At 37.1% G+C, this 16,485-nt stretch overlaps 2 protein-coding genes across 2 annotated transcripts in view; one reads left to right on the top strand and one right to left on the bottom strand.

Annotated features, from left to right (window-relative positions):
• The window catches only part of cep135 (centrosomal protein 135), a 44,362-nt gene extending 40,393 nt beyond the window's left edge, over nt 1-3,969 (top strand). Inside the window, exons 23-26 of the mRNA XM_041225207.1 lie at nt 1,927-2,129; nt 2,219-2,323; nt 2,491-2,646; nt 3,327-3,969. Coding sequence (XP_041081141.1) covers nt 1,927-2,129; nt 2,219-2,323; nt 2,491-2,646; nt 3,327-3,348 — 486 coding nt within the window. The 3' untranslated portion in view covers nt 3,349-3,969. The remainder of the gene's footprint in view (nt 1-1,926; nt 2,130-2,218; nt 2,324-2,490; nt 2,647-3,326) is intronic.
• A 1,823-nt stretch (nt 3,970-5,792) lies between these two features.
• chst14 (carbohydrate (N-acetylgalactosamine 4-0) sulfotransferase 14) lies at nt 5,793-15,105 on the bottom strand. Its single transcript, XM_041225219.1, has 2 exons — nt 14,682-15,105; nt 5,793-7,119 (listed from the first exon to the last, which is right to left on the bottom strand). The coding sequence occupies exons 1-2, from the start codon at nt 14,970-14,972 to the stop codon at nt 6,301-6,303; spliced, it is 1,110 nt and encodes a 369-aa protein (XP_041081153.1). The 5' UTR covers nt 14,973-15,105; the 3' UTR covers nt 5,793-6,300.
• Between the last annotated feature and the right edge of the window lie 1,380 nt (nt 15,106-16,485).

Genomic DNA, 16,485 nt, shown 5'->3' on the forward strand with positions numbered 1-16,485 from the left:
CAGTAGCTTTCTGCTGTATGTGGATGAAAGTCAAATAAAAGTATTGTAAAGGCAGGAAAATACTTTGTTTTTTTTTTTAAATGCTTTACTTTTTCATTGACAAGTGCTTTTGAGAGCTGTACAATGTGGAAAAAATACTGTACACATTTTCACCCCTTTTAGTATTTGTGTGTTTTCGTTTTGTTTTTATTATGTATTTTAGATGTTTACAATGGTTCTTAACCTGTATGTTGCATCTTGTTGGTGAAATGTGGGCCCAGTCTGTCTTGCGTATTTTCTTCAACTTAGATAGATTGGATACACAATGCTTGGCTTCAACTTTTTTCAGATCAGTCCAAAGCATTCCTATTGGATTGAGATCTGGTGATTACGAAGGACATTCCAGAACTTTTATCTCTTCAAGAATTCCATAGTTAACTTGGCTGTATGCTTTGGGTCATTGTCGTGTTGGAAGATGAACCGTCTGCCAATCAGCCTATGAGCAGAGGGTGTCGTTGTACTTTATAGAATGTTGAGCTAACATAGCTACATTAATTCGATCTTCTGTCACATGAATGTCTCCATTCCCTGAACTGCTGTAACCCCCCACAATATCATGATCGAACCACCTCCATGTTTAACTGTAGCTACAAGGTTTTCTTCATTTGAAGGCATTCCCTTTTTTCCTCCAAACATACTGTGGTCAATTTTTGGGGAGAAAAGTCCTATTTTATTCTCATTGGACCATAGAATTTTGTTGAATGGTTTAGATTCCTGTTCATATTTATTGGCAGATTTTGGATGGTTTTGTTTTATGAATTTTCTTTGAGTGGTTTGCAGCGAGGTCTACGTGCAGACAACTCTTCTGTGTTCAGGTGACTTTGTACAATTCTTTTGTGCGCTATTGTGCCCGAGGCTTGTAAATCTTTTAATTCCTTGGCTGTTAATTTTGGATTTTTTTTTTTAGCTGCTTCGATGATTCTCCTACCTGCTGTACCTGTAATTTGTTACTTTCAAGCATTTCAGTTTTTCTTGGTATGCAATTTTTTTTTTTTTGATACTGTTCTGTACCAATTTCCTTTGTTGTAGTTTTCTACAAGTGTTTTTCTTAAACGTGAATGCAACTTGTTTGTCTTGACCATCATCTGCTGTGTTGCGAAAACAATCTTCTTCAACAACTGTTGGAAATAATTACCTCTTTTTCTGGCTATTGACTTTAATTCAGCGTAATTACTGTGTGTGGTTTTTAATCAATTAATATATTTTTGAGTTATTTTAAACATTTACAGACTTTAAGGTAAAGGTGGCAGTACTTTTGTCATGAACAAATATTTGAAATGGCTTATGTTTTATGTTTATAAAGATTGTTAAACTACAAGAAATTGTGTATTGTGGTCTTTAGTCATTTAGTGGCTAATGTTCCCTAAATGCTTGTCTTTAACATATTTTCTTAAATTATCATATATTAAGTGTAGGGTGCCAGTACTTTTGTCTGTGACTGTATATTTAGATACAAGGGAATATTTAAAAGTTAGAATAAAACATCAAAAATGACAGGGATTAATAATTTGCATATAGTGTAGTACTATACTGTATTAACTTTTAAACATATTAACTGATATATTTTTTGTTGTATGACTATTTCAAATAAGAAGTTAAGAAAAACGACAACTTGGCAACCTGGATGCATAGTTCAGCAGATCGTTGTGTAGAAGTACAAAGCTGGATGAAACCACAGCATAACATTTTAACTTGGAAAACTGTTTAGGCTACTTGACAATAAGACTATAGAATCCCCTGCTTCCCTGGTGCCTCACATTTTGCAGAATCTTAGCTATTTAAGGCAAACCAAAGTGATAATAATACAATAATTATTGCTGTATCGGAGACATTGCCCATGGAACCCAATGTACCTGTTGTATGTAAAAATGTTGATGTATCCCCCAGGCCCTGGGAGAACTGGAAGATATGAAGTCAGAGACTGAGCTTTTGAAGAAGCAGCTCTCTAGTGAGAGATTAACCATTAAGAATCTGGAAACGCTTCTGTCCAGTAACCGTGAGAAGGAGTTTCAAACCCATCTCAGCTCTCATGAGAAGGAGTCTGAAATCAAAATACTCAGGGATAGGCTCACTCTAGCCGACAGTAAAAAGTGAGTTGTTCTTTTTTGGTTTTGTTCGTGTTATCTTTTAAGTAGAAATTGAATGCAGGCTGATGACCCTCTTAATTTTCTTTTAACAGTGCAAGTCAGACAAGGGAAGTGGCCCAGCTTCGGAGTAAAGCCACACATCTACAAACAGAGCTTGAAATCCTCAAGAGGCAGTTAACTACAGAGAGATTTGAGCGGTAAAAACAAAGCATTTTAATAATTACATTTCTTAATTTTTTTAGGAAAGCAATGGAGTCTCATTGGCTTAGTTAAAAGGAAATGCATCAGCAGTAATTGTAGCCACCTTGAATAAGCAATAAAGCACTGTAGTTGTACTTGAATAATGTTTACTGCTGTTCCACAGAGAGCGTGCGGTACAGGAAATGCGACGGCAAGGTCTTTCATTGTCGTCTTTGCGTAGCTCCTCTCCATTAAGTGCCTCCCTTAGTCCTCGTTCCCGATCACCAGAACGCTCCATACTGAGGACACCAGAAAAATCAGCTGAGAGGTCCTCAGAAAGGTAAGCAACTTTAATAAATGATCTAATACTAACAGGATGAACCAAACTTGCATCAATTACCAATCCAATTGCAGACCATTACTCAAAGGAAGCAATTTGTTCTAATAGCCATTTAAGTTCTTGCTTTAAAAATAAGTGGCTATATTGATTTCTAACCAATGGAGACATTGAATTTTAATATTGTTAGGGTCATGTTGACTTAAATAAAATTAAAAGGATGGGGTGAATGACAGATGGAAAGCTGTTTTTGTTTGTCATCCCTGTTGGGTGCATTAAGGTGTATAATATTTTTGCTGCCTGCATAGGTAGTGTAAGGAGCATTTATAGATTTTATCAAGCCTTTTTGTCAAATGGGTTATTGTCTGACTTGATTTTTACAGGTCCCTGCTTAACAGGCACAACCTTTAATTTTGATTATTTGAAAATGATTGCGTTATAAGAAAGCAAATATGCATGGCCGACAAAGCTTAAACTCTGAATTCCTGAGCTTACATTTTAAAATGTGTCTCTTTACATTCAAACACACGAAAACCTTTCAGTAATGTGTATTTAAAAAACAAATAAATAAATGTTTTAGCACACACCAAGTGGTTGGTTAATACAGCAGTAATACTCTGCAGATTCCTTGAGGTTAATTCAATGTTTGTTTTTCACTATTTATTTCCTCTTTTTACTTTCAGAAATGTGAGTTTCAAGGATTAGTAGTTTTTTTTTTTGGTTTGTTTTTCTGAATATGATGACCAGGACTGTCAAAGAAATCATGCAGCTCTACTTCCTCCCCTGTTACTAGCAGCTTCTAATAGTTAAATGTTTATTAATACCATATGTGGAGTATTCCTGAATTTAATCTCTAAAGCAACCATGTTTGATAAACATTTTACTAAAACATAAGTAGTGTATATAATATTTTGTGGTTCTAAAGCCATTTGTTAGTTTGTGTGTGTATATAGAAACATAGCAGCCCTAGTTGCATGCTGTGCTACTGTATATGTGTGTAAAAGTACTGTAAAGAATAGCCTGATATGTTTGTTGTGCAATTATAACCATATTCTAATGCTTTCCATTTGTTATTTGTTAAAGATTATGTAGTTGACATGATTCAACCCATTAACAATTTGTAACTTTGTTGATTTGATGAAGGTGATTCGTGTATATATTTATACACTTAAGGCTTTATATTGTTAATGGATATTGTATTTTGGGGGAGAAAAATGTAACACTTTAAATGTACTTCCTGATTGAAAATGAGTCAAATTTTTTTACTAAAGTATTAACTGTATTGATACAGTATGTGGTCTTGTAAATGTCTGTATAAAATAAATTATCAGCACGTACTTATATTAAGTGTTATTATTTTGTTATCCTTTGTTTGGCAAAAACGTAAGGCAGCTGCTGGCACACTGAAGAGCTAGCCGAATCCTCCTAATTATTCTAATTTTCACTACACACTGTTGCTCCGTAATCCTAATTATAGTTATTATTATACAAACTAAACCTCTTATCTAAATAGCAAGCATGTGGTAAAACATGCTTTACAAAAGTTGACCTTGCTTTGAATTTATTATGACATTCTGGGCATTGTTTATTTGCATTTATAGAATACAAAAAGTATATGGATATGTGCAAAATGACAGGATAACAAGGATCTGTTTTGAGATAAGAATTGTACTATGGGGCTTCTATTATTGAGGCATGCCCAGCATAAACTCTGGAAAGATGTATAGGGCTGGCTGAAGTCCAATCGAGCACACAAACTGAAATATTAAAGCAGAAAAAGGAATAGTGTTGGCTTCTTTCTTCAGTTCTTGTGTGTTGACAGAAGCTGAAACACAATGGATAGGTACAGAACTGGCCAGGTATCAGTAATTTCACAGTAACATCAATGATTTTAACACCAAATACTTTTTTTTTTTTTTGAGTAAGTTTAATACATGTAAAACATAGATAACATTTTAGAACAGCAGAATCTTTATTAAAGTATACAAAATGTAGTCTGTATTTACAACCAGCTCTTCCAGAGATTTTCAAAAAGTCACAATTTAGCATATCCTACCTCCGACCACCCCGTTAAATCGGTGATTGTAACATGCTAATTAAATTAGAGTATGATGAAATATTCAACCTACCTAGCCAACTTTAGAAAACTAAGTCTGGTTTCAGCAAATCCGTAATTAGCTGTAGCAGCTACATTATGCATAAAGCAAAGTGAATTTTACCAAAGAAAATGGTATCAAACCCTGTTCAGAAATACTATTTTGTAAATGTATTGTATACATGCACATATAGGACTATATTGCTGCAAGGAAGAGTACATTTTCACCTTCGAAGGCTCGGAACACATTACCGAAGAATTGGTTCGAACCTTCAATGGTACTAATTTGCATAATTTACTGGAAGGCACCATAGCCACTTGTTTATATTTGATTGAAAATCTTATTTTATATAAATGGAATAAAACATTCACATGTAGTTTAAAAATACATTATATAGAACAGTAATCATGTTTTTATAATTGAAATAAAAATACACGTTTATGTACACGTAATTGATGCTGCTTGCGATATATAGTGTACAGTAAGCTTGCATTGCAGCAGAACCTTATTGCGGCCAGTTAAAAGAACTGTAGCGGACTTGGGCAAAACAAAGCTTTAACAGTCACCGTTCCAAGCAGGTTATCGGTCACGGTCACATTGTACTACTATTAAAAAAATGAATAATAATAATATGAACTTGGTGACCCCAGAGATTGGTTGTGCCTTGATGATACATCATCAGCTGCTTGCACAGTTTGCGTTCAACTTTTTTGCATAATATACCCTAATCCATACACGGCAGCGGCACCATATATGTGTAACAATTTGATAGTGGATTTTAATACAACTTCTGTTTAGGTAATATGCATTATGCAATTCAAAAGATCGAATTTTGCATGTGAGTGACATTTAATGTGTGACTTACAGTACTCGCACATTGTCAAACGGTTTCTGTTAACAGGAAAAAAAAAAAAAAAACAGTGTGTGAATGCTGCCTAACGAACCTTCGAAAGGTTTAGAACTAATGTTGAATTCCTGGCTAGCAAACAAACCTTTGAACACAGCCCTATTATTATTATTATTACAACAACATTTATTTTAAAATCCCTCAAAAAAAAAAAAAAAAATATATATATATATATATATATATAAAGTTTTTTTTTTACTGTCAATAAAAACAAAGCATCCCTCTCAAAGCGCTTTTATCATCCGGAAACCAAAAGGACACATGACCCCACAGACACATAATGTGTGTTTGTATTATTTCAGAAATGTGAAAGAGCAGTGACTATGATTGGTTTCTACACAAACTAGGGTCATTTGAGGTACATATTTTGCACAAGACAATTAAAAAAGGTAAACCAGGTGGCTATCTGTCCCCACTTTGCTTTTTGCTTAGAATTAATTATATCAGATTTACAAAAAGAAATTCACCAAGAATAAAAAAATACTTATTTTAAAAAGTTTATAAGGCAATTCAACTTGAAAATCTGTTTGCATGAATACTGGGCAAAACACTTGGTTAAAACAGTAAGTTATTTACCTAGATTAAAATGTGATTGATATTTGATACAACAATTATAACAGACTTGCAATTAATTGCAATATATGCTCATCTCTGTTAATGTCTGCAAAATTCACTTGTTGTATTGGGAAGAGTATAAGCATATAATGAAAAGTCTAAAATATATTTTGGTAATAGGTCTCTTAGAAGCTTATGTGGTGTGTTACACAGGTAGTAATGCAGAGTTTGTTTGGTGACTGGTTTATACCATGTTTGTCTTTCTGGAAACTGAATGTGGGCAGGTGCCCCGATTTTCCGAAGAACAAGCTGGGCATCCTGGTGAAGTCTTTCATAAGATCCGATAAAATCATATGTTACAGCACATGGCTGGCACAAATTGTAAATGGGCATCCAGTGCTCATTCATTTTCTCCACATCCTCGTCGAGCAAGTAGTGCAGAAATTCGGCAAAAGTAACATCATCTCCTTTAGTTTTTCCAGGATTCTTCCTGTACCTTTTGATTATCTCCACACCATACCTCTTCTGGTAAGCTTCAATCTCTCCAAACTTGTTCCTATAAGCTGACAAAAGCCGGTCCATGGGGTCTCTCACAAACATAAATTTAAAGTATGTTTTTAACCTGTACTTGATTTCCTCTGGTTTCAAGTCTGCAAGAAAGACCAGGTCATTCTTGTGATCCATCTTTATCTTAACATCCACATTTTCCAAAGCCCCATTAAGGACTTTCACAACTCGTTTCCAATTGGAGCAGGCAACTTTAGGCACATAACAGTACAGGAACTTGTGCTTGTCGCTGACTAAAATATGCTGAAGAACAGTCCTCCTTTGTATTGGAGGAAGTGTCCAAATGCTGTGGGGCATGTTCTTCTGACCACACATGGTGCGGATAGTACGATTGCGTATTTCTTGAACAATCTGAAAGAAAATAAAGTAGGTCTGTTAACAGTAAGATACAAGTAAACCTAAAAATAGTAGTTTCTTGTTTCATACATTCCATTCTGACACCATTGTAACAGAGCAGCTTTTAGCAATTTAAAAGGGCCCCAGATAAACACCCGAATTACTGTCCTGTATTTACAATTGAAAAACTATTCTGAACAGAAAAGCTGCTCTGTCAAAGGTTACACAGAGTCTAGCTTAATATGCACACTGTACCTGTATAGAAAATGAATAGGAACAAGTTAACTTCATTCAGTAACAAGCAGGCACAACAACAATTGATTTCAAAGTTTCTTTATGTTTGCACATATATACTGACTAGTAATCATTCCGTAAAAGCAAACCGGCAAGTCTCACAATGACTACACCCATCAGCAACTGATATATGAAAGAAAATGCAATCACACGCAGCAAGGCTAGTACAACAAAAATACACATTAGCAATAGGCTTGACCATTTGTATGTTAATTATTGTACTAACAACACAGGCGATCCAATAGGTCAAAACAAATAATAGTGTCCTTTCTATCCAATCTTAGAAAAAAAAAAACCTGACAAGTCCACAGAGAGTAATCAACACAAAATAAAACAAGAAAAAAGAATGTCTAAAAAAAAAAAAAAAACCAGCAAAAAATTATCAAAAAAAATAGACCTTCCAAGAAAAACAACAAATGGCCAATGTTAATCCAACCAGCAACTACGAATAAAAAATAAATCATTTGGATGTTGAAGAGACGTGATGATTGTTGTTAAACCTCAGCATGATCCCGCCACTGCATGATCACCAGAGCAGGAAAAGGAGCTCAGTTCCTGAATCTCCACAGCTAGACGAGCTGCTTTAGAAGAAACACTTTGTCTACAAAACGACTAACAAAAGAACCAACCGCAGTTACATATAAAGCAAACTAGCTAAAAAAAACTTAAAGTAACTTCCACATGACAAACATTGCGGTCAAGCCAGAACACTGAGCTGGAAGACGACACACGGGAACAGCCGACAGGGAAAGCAAGCCGGTCCCCTAAACCCCAACGCCCTCAGAATATAAACGGATCATTCTACCAATGCATGGCAAATGCTGTCACTCACCTTTATAGTAACTAAATTCAGATAAAAATGGTAAATAATCACAAAATACCAAAATACTTAGTTTAATTAAGGTCTTTATGAGTATTCACATTATTTTCTACTCTTTTAGCTGCAAAAGTTTAATTTATTTTACATGTCAAAGTCAGTGAGGGCACGAAAATTGGCCGTCACTCATATTATGAGCAGAGGTGTTATGACATTTTTCTAGTGTAAAAAAAATATATTTTGATAGTTTTTAAAGCTTGGTTGTAAACAAGTGTATTTAAATATTTGTTTAGATATGTGGACAAGTAGTAGTAGTAGTCTTAAATATTAATTTAAATATGTTTAATTAAAATTTGTCACTCAATTTAACGTCAGTGGTGTTACCGCAATGAAAATTCTCCATTACAATGAAATAAAAAGGCCTCAAGAAGTCCTCACTGTTGCAAAAGGTCATTGGAGGCGGGTCTTGTGTGATGAGCTCATGGTGAGTGAGCACACCCTTCCACTTTTCCATTAATTTAATGAACTATATGGTTATTTTGTTTGTCACACTTTAAAAGAATCAGTGGTGTTACCTCCTTTTATTGCTGGGAAAATGTAATTTCAGGAAAAATATCAAATACACTTAATACTTAACTGGTACATAAAGGGTTGATGAACTTTTTTCTGGGAGGCTATGGTCTCCATCTTGGAAAATCTTTCAGTTCCTCAAATTTGTCAGTGATGTTACTATCAGTGGTGTTACCGGTCTTGCTGGTAACACCACTGACAATGGGGAACATCACTGACTATTTGTGTCTTTTTAGACATTATCCAGCTCCTAAACAAATGTTCAACATAAAAAGTATTTACTTATTTATTTATTTAGCATTTATTATAGCGCCTCTAACCAAGGCGCTTTATAAGTTTTTTTGAATTTGTACAATCTGAAAAAATGTGTGAAGAAAGAGGTAAGGTTATTGGGGTAAGGTGAGGAGATTAATAGCTATACAAAAGCAAGGGCCAGAGGCTAGGTCACGATCGGGCAGACAAGGTCATAACAGGAGGTTGGGGGTCAGGAGTAAGGGTAGGATGGGCTAGAGAAAAAAGATGTTTTAAGGTAGGAGTGAAAACTGCGTAGAGAGGGTGATTGTTTTATGATGAGAGGGGGTTTATTCCAATTAAGGGGAGCAAGAAGAGAGAAGGAACGGAAACGGGATTGGGCACAGGGCGTGGGTGGGACAGAGAGGGACAGTAGTGATTGGGAGCATAAGGGATGAGGAGGAATATATTAGGAAATTAGTTCAGCCAGATATGGTGAGGCATGGCCATGGAGAGATTTATATACTAGTGTAAGGAATTTAAACAGGCAACGGTGATAAACAGGGAGCCAGTGTAGCTGGAGGAAGAGAGGGGGAGGTTACAAATAATACAGGCAGCAGCATTTTGAATTTGTTGAAGTAGTGTAAAGGCATAACCAAGCTGGGTGAAAATGAGAGAATGGACCAGGAGTTTTGTAGTGGTGAAGGAGGTGGAGGGGTGTACTTTGCGGATGCTGAATAAGTGAAAATGGCAGATGCGTGTTATGGATGAGATATAGTCGGAAAGGGAGAGGGCTGAATCGAATATGACCCCGAGGTTACAAGCAGAGAGGGTTGTAATGTGGGACAAGGGGGGGGGGGATGAAATGGTGGGGCAGGACGGTGGAGACGAGGGGAAGAGAAGAAAAGGATTTCAGTTTTTGATGGGTTGATTAGGTGGTAATGGCACACCATCCAGGATTGGAAAGCGACCAGACAGGCTGATATACGGGCGACCAGATCAGAGGTAAAAGAGGGGACTGAAAACAAAATCTGGGTGTCATCAGCAAAGAAATGATGGGGGAAGTTAAATGAGGAAATGATAGCTTCTTGGTGTGGTGTACAGGGAGAACGGGTCTGAGGACTGAGTCCCAGGGGACACCAACAGTCGAGTGAGATTATTGAAGGCAACGGCAGAGGTGCATGAAGAAAGATATGGCTGTAGTCAGGCAAGGGGTGTGCCAGAGATGCCCAGGCTAGAGAGATTGGAGAGGAGGATGGGGTTGTTGACAGTGTCAAAAGCAGAGGAAAGATCGAGAAGAATGAGGATAGAGGAAAGCTTGGGAGGAGTTGACCAGATGGTTCTATTATATATTACACAGTGTAACAATTTTTTTTTTTTTTTGGTTCCTGGGTAGTAAGTGTTATTTCCTAATTGCTTATGCCTCAAAAGTATAGAAAATGGCTATTATTCTCCACAAACTTTGCTTTTGTGACCAGGACAGTAATATTTTGAAATTTACCTATTTTCCAGAACATTCCAGATAGATTCAGTGCTGAGTAAACTTGGAGTAACTTCTAGAACTTTCCAGTAATATAAATAGTAGTATAAATACAGGGGCCTTAAGCCCACCAGTTCAGTTTAGTTCCAGCTGCCTAAGTGGATACATATCTGCATTTTTCTGAGATGGCATCAAGAGGCTGCAAGCATTCGGCAGACGCATTTTGCTATGTCTGCGGCCAATTTATCAAGTCAAGAGCGAAAAAGTACTCCGTGGAAGCATCTGCTAAGATGTGTGAGGCCTACAAGGCATATTTCGGCATGCCTGTCAGGGATCAAGACAAACCCTGGGCACCTCATTTCACCTGCGAGCACTGCAAAAAAACTCTGGACAGTAAGATGGACAACTGTTGCTCGGAATTTTATGTTATAAAATTTGTTAAAATTTTTTAAATTGTAAAAGTTTTTAATTTTAAAATGTTTTACAATTTTCAGTGTTATTGAAAAAAGATATCATATATGAAAAATGTTGTGAGAATCTCTTACACATTAGTCATGGGTGAAATAAATGTATTTTTATAGGATGGTACAGAGGGGAAAAGAGAGCCATGAAGTTCACTATCCCAAGAATCTGGGGGGAACCCACTGACCACTCAAGCAACTGCTACTTCTGCATGGTGGACCCTTCCAAATGTCGGACTGGCAAGAATGCACCTGCTATCACGTATCCGGGCCTTCCTTCATCCATCGCCCCGGTGCCACACTGCCATGAGCTCCCCGTACCCACTCCTCCGGAGAGAGAGCAGCCATCTTTAGAAGAGAGCAGCAAGTCAGAGAGCGAGGAAGACGTTGTAGATCCAGATGGCAATTTCAGAGGTGGAGCTGAGGATAGAAACCCATACTACCCCAGCCAAAAAGACCTCAACGACTTGATTAGAGATCTTGGTCTCACCAAGTCCAATGCCGAGCTTTTGACATATAGGCTCAAGCAGTGGAACTTGTTGGATGAAAGTGTGCAAGTCGCAGATCAGAGGAAGCGTCACCAACCTTTTTCCAGCTTCTTCACCCGTCAAGATGGGCTCTGCTTCTGCCACAATGTGACTAGTCTGTTCGAGGCAATCGGAATCACTTGTAACCAGAATGAGTGGCGCACCTTCATTGACAGCTCATCCAGGAGCATCAAAGCCGTGCAGCTTCAAAATGGTAACAAGTACCAGTCTCTTCCCCTGGCTCACTCGGTGCACCTCAAAGAGGATTACAACAGCATGAACGCCTTGAAGTATGATGAGTACGGCTGGGAGGTCATAGGAGACTTCAAAATGTTGGAATTCCTGATGAGTCTCCAAGGCGGTTTTACCAAGTTTCCCTGCTATCTTTGCCTTTGGGACAGCAGGGACACCAAGGCGCACTACCACAGGCAGGACTGGCCACAGCGGACTGAGTTCTCTGTGGGGAGGAACAACGTCAAGTGGGAGCCACTGGTGGACCCCCGGAAGGTGCTGATGCCACCACTGCTCATCAAATTGGGCCTTATGAAACAATTTGTCAGAGCTCTAGATAAGGAGTTGGCAGCCTTCAAGTACCTTCAAGACTTCTTCCCTAAGCTGTCTGAGGCAAAGGTCAAAGCCGGTGTCTTCGTCGGACCACAGATAAAGAAGATCCTGGAGTGCAACGAATTCCCCAAGAAGCTCACTAGTAAGGAGAAAGCGGCTTGGAACAGCTTTGTCGCAGTGGTTTGGGGCTTCCTGGGCAAAAACTATGTGAAGCTGGTTGAGACTCTGGTGAAGAATTATGGCACAATGGGCTGTAGGATGTCCCTCAAAGTCCATCTCTTTGATGCTCATCTTGATAAATTCAAGGAGAACATGGGAGCGTACTCGGAGGAGCAAGGCGAGCGCTTCCACCAGGATATACTGGACTTTGAACGCCGTTACCTAGGACAGTATAACGAGAACATGATGGGAGACTACATTTGGGGGCTGATTCATGAAAGTGATTTACAGTATAATCGTAAATCTCGAAAAACTACTCACTTCTAAATCTTTTGTAGTCATTTTTGTATTACTTTAGTATGAATACATGTTAATTTGGATTCATATGTTGTTTTTTCTGACTTTATGTGAACGAAAAGACACAAATTCGCCCGTTTTCTCATTGGAAATAGGTAAATTTCAAAATAGCACTGTCCTGGTCACAAAAGCAAAGTTTGTGGGGATTAATAGCCATTATCTATACTTTTACATTATATATACTATTAGGACATAACACTTACTACCCAGGAACAAAAATTGTGTTACATAGTGTTATCATTACTGTATTTTATCATAACCATATCTTATCACATGACTTGTCAGGTATGGCAAAATTAAGTGCAGCAGAGAAACAAAAAAGATACTGGCACAGCTGACAAAAGAGCAGCTTAACCACTATTTGATAAAAAAAAAAAAAAAAAAAATTAAAATAACAGAAATTCATTAAACTCTAAAATGAGTTGTATAAGAAAGATAAGATGTTCACAAATGCATTACACAACTTTTTCTTAATGAATGGTGAGTTTCATTTCCAAGAAATTTTCAGATCCAAAAGCCACCGCATTTGTAGAATGACCCATACACTGTTTTTTTTAATTATTGTTATTTTTTTTATTTATTTATTTATTTTTTTTAATAACACTGGGTATACAGCACTTAACACCTGGCCAAGCTTTCTGTTGTACAAGTACAGCAGGTGGCACGCTTACTGTGCCACTTCTTCATGTGGGCACGGCCACACTATATTTGAAGAAGATTCTGCTAAAACATCCTTGATTTGTTTTGTTTAGCTTTTACATAACTATTTATGTTCAGAACCTCCAGATCCTCATAAGACTGCACTTGCTTGTGTTTCTCTTTCTGAGCAAATGTGCTATGAGGGACACTTTACAAGTAATATCTTAGTTGTTACCCCTTTAATGTAACACCACAATTAGCTGCAGCAAGAGAAGAGCACCCAATCTAAATAAATAATGTAATATTATGATTTTAAAAAAAATAAAAAAACATGTATTGTAATTAAGGTACTAATTTGGACGATCGTGCCATGACACTCGTGTGTCTTTGTGCCTTTATGAAAACAAACTAACCAAACCACCGTGGCCTGCCCTTAGATTGAGCAACGGCGGAAAATAATTAAAATCTAAATCCTATAGCAATAGACCTCAATTTATTATGCAGAGTTATGGAAGGGGTGACATTTCTTGCAAGATAACCTTAAAAGTCTATAGTGAAGTTCTGTCAATATAAACCCTGCCAGATATTTAATCTTTTTGATCATACTGCACATTCCCTGCCTTACACAAACAGGAGAATACATGCATACTGCAGCAATGCATTACACCACCACCATAGGATCACTGCATTAGACCACAGCATCGTCTGAGTTCAAAACAAATATACTATTTGATTAAAGGTATGCATCGATTTGGGACTGTCTATTTACAAAATAAAAACAGGGCAAAGGGTTCTGAGGAATTTCTGAGGAGCACTTTGTACGTGCTGTATATTGTGTATACATACAATTGTCGAACTTGCACTTTTTTTGTTTGTTTGAACACCCACACCGTAAACATTTTTCTGGACCTCTCTTAGGCATGTTTAGTTTTAACATAACAAAGTATTACCTACAAACTGCTCACTATCGAGCAAAGTACTTTTGGAAGAAGGCAGATATTTTTCTTGCTGACAGTTTAAAGCATTAGCGTCTCTACAGTTCTTACTGAAAAGAGGCAGTCAAGCAACTTGTGGAATGTAAATAAAACGGGTTTGTTTCAGATGCAGAAAAGTTCAATGTATAACTACAGAAGACTACAATTAACAAGAAACCGTCATTTAGCATGTCAATCATAGATTACGGTGAAACAACTGCAGAATTACTTTGGAGTTTTCACGAGCGGGCGTGGTTAGACATAGCAGTCTATTTCCAACACCGTTGTCTTTAATACGTTACATCATAAAATATACTTAACAAATTTGTTTCTTTTTTAGAACATGGCTGATTTTTTTTCTTCTGATAAAGTGTCACAACGTAATGCATGACTAGCATGTACAATAAAATGCATAAAGTAGTTAACTCTAAAAGTCCAGAAACCAGAAAAGTTACAGTGCCGTGTTACAATACAATTGCAATGAGGCGCCTATTACTTTCTTACCTGATATTCTGTATCCACGACTGGATCTTGCTTCCTTGCGTTTCTTATGAAGTCGGGTCTTAACCCCGTACCCCGGGGTGACGGGGTCTCCATGTGGTTGAGCATCCCCTTTTCGATCATCAAGAGGAGGCCTCCAGACGCTACAATCACTGCGAACGTCAGCACTGATGGCAGTACTGCTGAATGCCTTCTTACAGAGACTGTACCTACAGGCGGCCTCAAATTAACTAAAGAACCGCTTCTTCCTATATTACTCCGTGTCATTCCAATGTCCAGCCTGCGAGGTAACATTGTAATTAGTTATTTAATAGTAAGGTATAAAAATAGTATAACATGAACTAAAACGTTTCTATTAATATAGCCCAGTCTCCAACTTCTTCCAGTTATCCAACAAACAACACAGAGCGATTTTCTGCGTGTCTAAACTGTACTGTTGAATTCTGGGAATTGTGGTTTTGAGATTTTAAAAAAAATTCCACATTACGTCACATTTAAAATAATTAATTGACGCGTGGAAACAGCAGCTGAACAGCAGCTGAACTACTACTGAAATACGGGGTACAAAGATATATATATATATATATATATATATATATATATATATATATATATATATATATATATATATATTCGTAAATTTGTGTTTGTATTATGAACAAACCTTTAAAACCTTGATATTAAGACTCTTCATATCAGTGTTTAACAGGTATAGCAGGTACAATAAAATCAGGATTGACTGATGCCCTATTCCTATTCTTATTCTCCTGATGGGTGTGTTACAGCAGGAAACTTGCATCAATACATTGCAACAGTTACAAGCTTTTGTTTGCTTTGAAACACCCTCTTTTTTCTTCATAACTTGTAGCAGCCCATTTTTGCCATTTTTCATTTAAAACTAATCTTTGCTGATATTTTTACACAGTTATTTGTTTGACCATAGACTAATGGCATGAGTTATAGAATAAAAAAAAAAAAAAAAAAAAACATATCTAGAAAACATTTTATTATAGAAAAAGTTGTTTCGTATTTACAGATCGAAAAAAAAAATCATTTTTGCATTCGCAGTACATGTTGTATAAGTTTGTCAGTGACATACACGTTCCTCGCTACTGCAGTTAAAAATGAATCATCGTCATTCCGAAGAGCACCATGCATATATCAAAGTGTGAGGACAAGTACCTGCAAGTCCCTTTTTTTTTTGCATACCAAATAAATGTCAGTGACATAGCCACTGCTGTTTACACAAAATTAAAGTCATCAGCATTATGAAAAAGTAATGTGTGCCTCCAGGTATCTCCAGATTGTGATACTCTCAACAACTTAACCAAGGTTCATCCTAGTTGGGTAAGTGGAACCCTTTCAAGTACAAAATGTAACCATTACCGCATGGGTATTTACCTCCTAAAGACCCCAAACCTGAATAAGATATAATAAAGGTGCTCGCAGAGCTTGTGGGGCAGTCTTGGTCTGCCCCCGAGGGCACAAAAGCACTGCACTCACACATCTCAGCACCATTTCTCCTTTCAAGACTGACCTCATGGATTTACCTTGTTCATATAAGTACTTTTTACCTCTATCTGGTATATAACTCACATTTATTGTGTTATTACATAAAATGTATGTGATATTAAAATAATCGCTGTAATAGGCTTTGCTAATTACGTGTGATTTGTGCACTACAGCCTGTTGCTTGTTATGGCCCACTGCAGCCTTGTGCCCCGCATGAAGCCAGCAGCTTGAGTCGCTTCTTCCCAGGGATCCAGCAACGTAAGTTGGCTGACTTTGTGCTTTCCCTCCAGGTTGC

Source organism: Polyodon spathula, chromosome 2, assembly GCF_017654505.1.
Source record: "Polyodon spathula isolate WHYD16114869_AA chromosome 2, ASM1765450v1, whole genome shotgun sequence".
Classification (NCBI taxonomy): Eukaryota; Metazoa; Chordata; class Actinopteri; order Acipenseriformes; family Polyodontidae; genus Polyodon; species Polyodon spathula.

Excerpts from the sequence above, each read along its gene's own strand:
- chst14 (XM_041225219.1), bottom strand. The coding sequence starts at position 14,972 with ATGTTACCTCGCAGGCTGGACATTGGAATGACACGGAGTAATATAGGA. Across the intron at positions 7,120-14,681 it reads TCGTGGATACAGAATATCAG|ATTGTTCAAGAAATACGCAA; the intron begins GTAAGAAAGTAA and ends ATTTTCTTTCAG.